Source organism: Hipposideros armiger, unplaced genomic scaffold, assembly GCF_001890085.2.
Source record: "Hipposideros armiger isolate ML-2016 unplaced genomic scaffold, ASM189008v1 scaffold_540, whole genome shotgun sequence".
Classification (NCBI taxonomy): Eukaryota; Metazoa; Chordata; class Mammalia; order Chiroptera; family Hipposideridae; genus Hipposideros; species Hipposideros armiger.
Window position 1 is genome coordinate 107,062 of NW_017731890.1, and position 3,987 is coordinate 111,048.

Genomic DNA, 3,987 nt, shown 5'->3' on the forward strand with positions numbered 1-3,987 from the left:
GCTGTTTAGGGATGAGGGGCCGGCAGAGATGGAGACAGAAAATGGGGGGCGGGCCAAGGCATGGGAGGCAAGAGAAAAGTGTCCCTTCCAAGAAGGGGGGAAGAAGAACAGACAGAGAAGTGCCCATGCCACCTGGGGGTGTTGTTTCTGTGGACAGGTGGGGCAAGACGCCTGACTGGGGTTGCTAGCAGAGGCCGACAGAGGAGAGGGTGCAGATGCGGCCGCACAGAAGCCCTTTCAGGAAATTCTCATGTGAAGAGACATGGTCCAGGGGCTGGAAGGGAGCGTGGAGTCAGGGGAGGGTTTTTCTTTTTAATGATGGAGTGTATTCAACGGTGTCAGAATGCTGCTGGGTTCTCTGCTTCACTCGCCACGCTGACCAGCCAAGCCCCTGTGTCAGTTGCCCTAGCAACAAGTGGTTAAGTCAGGGCCCCAAGCACCGGGCACAGATGTCTGCTCCTCACTGTGTCACCAGCACTGAGCACAGAGCTTGACACTTAGTGGTGCTCCATCTATGCACCTCTCGAATGAGAGAGTCTCTTAACTGGAGGAAGCTGTGGCATCAGGGTGGGGGTGCCCTGGGCTCAGAGAAGGGAGGCCTGTTTCACTTAGAAGTGAGACAGACGTGGGTTTGAAGTCTGGCTCAGCCACTTCCTATGTGGTGACACTGGGTGGCACTCTGCATCCTTAGTGTCCTCCTCTGGGTCATGGTGGGAGTAGTGTCTGCTGGGCACACGTGGTGTGGGGAGGGGGACAGGGTAAGGGGCTGTAGGGGTTCAGGGCATGTGCCAGGGTGGCTGTTAACAGGGGAGCTGCCATGGAGGGCTCTTGGGTCAGGCTGCCACTTGACAGGCAGGACCCACCCGAATTTGGAAAGAAAGAGGTGCCAGGGCTAAATTTAGCCCAACAACTGGCTAGAAACAGAGAGATAAATGGCTGGCTGGCGTCCAAACCAGTGAGACCAAATCCATCCCAGGCAGCAGTGGCAGCTGCTCTGGAAAATGAAAATCAGAGTGATTTCATTTTTTTAATGACATTTATTGAGCATGTACCAAGGGCCAGGTGCTGGGCTAAGCATTTTTGTTTCCTTCTTTTAAGCCTCACAACAGTACCTGAGACAGGTGCTATTAATTCTAGGGCACCTGGGAGGAAACAGAGGCGGAGAGGGAACGTTCTGGCACCCAGGCCTATGATGGCCGCAATGGCCTGCCTCTTTGCTTCCTGAATCATGGGACGTGTTGCACTTTTCTAAGGGAGCCAGGAACTCCAGGTCTTGGTGGAGAAGACAGGGCCAGAAGAGGCAGGCACTAGCCCGAAAGGCCGCAGCAAGCCCGTGGCAGCGCTCTGGGGCCTGGGAGGGCGAGGGGCCGGGCAAGCTGGGGGACGGAGCGTCTCCGCCTACCTGCCTGGTTCGTGGTGATGTTGACGACTGCGGCCCGGCGGGGCTCGGGACTCAGGTCCGACACACCGTTGACGGCCTCGATCCGGAAGGAGTAGTTCATGTGGGCCAGCAGGTTGGCCACCAGCAGGCTGGCCTGCACCAGGCTCGTCTGCTGGGGCACAAAGCGGGTGCCACTCCCGCAAGTCTCGCAGTGGCCCAATGCCCAGGGGCAGCGGCGGCACACAGCATTGTAGGTGATGTCGCTGCGGCCGCCTGGGTCCAGAGGAGGGGCCCACTCCAGGGTCACAGAGGTTCCATTCACGCTGGAGATCAGATTCACTGGTGCTGAGGGTGGCCCTGGGGAGCAGAGAATGACAGGTGGGGTGGAGGGTATTTATTTGGGCTGATTCAGTCTCCCCTGACCAGACCAGGGCTCCTCCATGACATAAGGATAAGGTCACACCTACTCTATCCTCTGGGAGCTCCGCAAGGGCAGAGGCAGTGTCTCTGCCATTGGACTAGGACCCTGGTGTCAGAATCTGGGCACAGAAATCTAAGCTCCCTTTCCGCCTGCAGGACCTTAGAGACCCTGGGGTTTATGCTTCCCGAAGTTTCCACCTAGAGCGAGAGAGAGACTGCACAGCCCTGGGAGGTGTCCACAGCAGCCCCCCTGGGTGTGAAATGCCCCAGTCATGTGTGTCTCACACTCCACTCCTTAACCCTCTGTGCTGGATTTCATGTAAATGCCACTGAGCACTTGGCTGGAATAGAAAAAAGGTACCAGGAATCCCAGAGGGGTGTCCCCAGCCCCTCCCTCCACTCAGCTATGAGCCCCAGTCTGGGCAGCACAAGGACTTTGGAGTCAGGGGTGGGGCTGACCCCTGGGAGTGGGGATCTGAGCCAGGAGGGCCTGGGACGCGGGCTGTGGAGACGCCTGGGCCTCGGAATTACAACTCTCAGAATCCCAGGGAGGCAATCTTACATCTTAAGACAACAGAATTGTAGAATCTCAGAATCATAGTGAATCTTAGAATCTGGCAGGTATGGAATACTAAAAGCCCAGTCTTTTATAGCCTTAGGATTTCTAGAACATGAATTGTGAATTTGGAGAGAAACCAGAGTCCAGCCAGCTGAGCGCAAGTGTTGAGGGGCCTAGAGTTATCACCATGCCATTCAGCTATCCTTTCTGCCCTGGCAAGTCCCACATGGGGACATGCACAGGTCTGGGTGGAACAGAAGAGGGAGAGACGGAGTATGAGTGTGAGTGTGTGTGTGGTGTGAATACACTTGTACCCTCACTTGCCATGTGCATGTGCAGGGAGCCTGGGGCAGGGTGGTGATGACTGTGGGGAAGGGCAGATGGGGAGCAAGCTGGGGTAAATTCTGGGGCAAAATCGGCCAGAACTGTGTGAAGTACCCCTCACCCCACCACAAGGGCCCAGGGATGGCAAATGAGCTGACTGCAGGCCCTCCCCAGCTTGGGTGGGAGGGTGAGAGGCCCCTTCAGGCCAGGGGACAGGAGGCAATGGAGGAGCCGTTGTCAGCAGAAAGCCAACACAGTCACGCAGCCCTGCAGGCTCAGCGCCAGGCTCCTTTGGAGTCCCCTCAGGTAACCAGGGCATACACGCACAAAACCATACCTGCTCCAGACAGACGCCTCACTTGCAGCACCAGGTGTGCACACACTGAGCTCACAAGGCATCTGTGTTCAAGCTCTATGGGGACCTGGGAGTCCCCTACGGGTACTCAGATGCACACACATGTGTGCACCTGCCCTGAGAATCCTTACATATGTGGGCACACTCACACTTAGGCATACAGACATCAGGCATGCCTCTTCTGGAGCAGCTGCTGACACGGACCCACCAGTCATACAATCACTGTAAGCATCCCAGGGCACACACAGGCTCAGACACACAGGCCGTCATCCAAGCAGGCAGCCACACCCACTCCATACACACACTCATACACATACACACACACACACACGCACACACACACACACAAACACACACTAAGGCAGTTCAGCACCTCCAACCACAGGCTCCCAACCCCCAACCAGTTCATCAAGGATGACGGTGATGGGGGGACTCCTCTGATGCCCCCCTTGCCTCATGGGCAAACCTCCTGGCTTGTCCACCCCAGCCCCAGGACACTGGCATCACTCACCACTGGGTCATGAGATGACCAAAGCCACCCAGTGCTGAGAAGGCACCAGTCCAGTTCTTGTCTGCCCTCCAGAGAGGTAAGACTGAGGGAGGAGGAGAGATTCCCCTGGAGAGATGGCAGGTGACATATGACAAGAGGTGGGAGGTCAAGGCCACCACTGAGGGGTCAGGGTCACCTCCTTCCCCAGACTGTCCCTGCTCCAAGAGAGCCACCTGTCCCTGCCTTACCCACAGAGAACTGTGGAACCGAGCACAGGGTCTTGGCCTAGTCTTGGTCTCGAAGGCTCTGGGGCCCAGGGGTGGTACTCACGGGTGCAAGCTGCAGAGGGTGGGTCTAGGGCTGCACGGTAATAGCTGAGGTCGCAGCGGCAGGTCTGGGCTGCAGGGGCTGCAGAGTGGCTGTGGGGAGGGCAGCGGGCACAGAGCTGGTCCCCAGGG

At 57.4% G+C, this 3,987-nt stretch overlaps 1 protein-coding gene across 1 annotated transcript in view; it reads right to left on the reverse strand.

Moving 5' to 3' along the window:
- EPHA8 (EPH receptor A8) overlaps nt 1-3,987 on the reverse strand; it is a 28,090-nt gene that overhangs the window by 9,709 nt on the left and 14,394 nt on the right. Inside the window, exons 4-5 of the mRNA XM_019668823.1 lie at nt 3,860-3,987; nt 1,403-1,738 (exon numbers count right to left, since the gene is read on the reverse strand). The exon at nt 3,860-3,987 is cut by the window's right edge and continues 15 nt beyond it. Of these exons, the coding sequence (XP_019524368.1) occupies nt 1,403-1,738; nt 3,860-3,987 (464 nt within the window). The remainder of the gene's footprint in view (nt 1-1,402; nt 1,739-3,859) is intronic.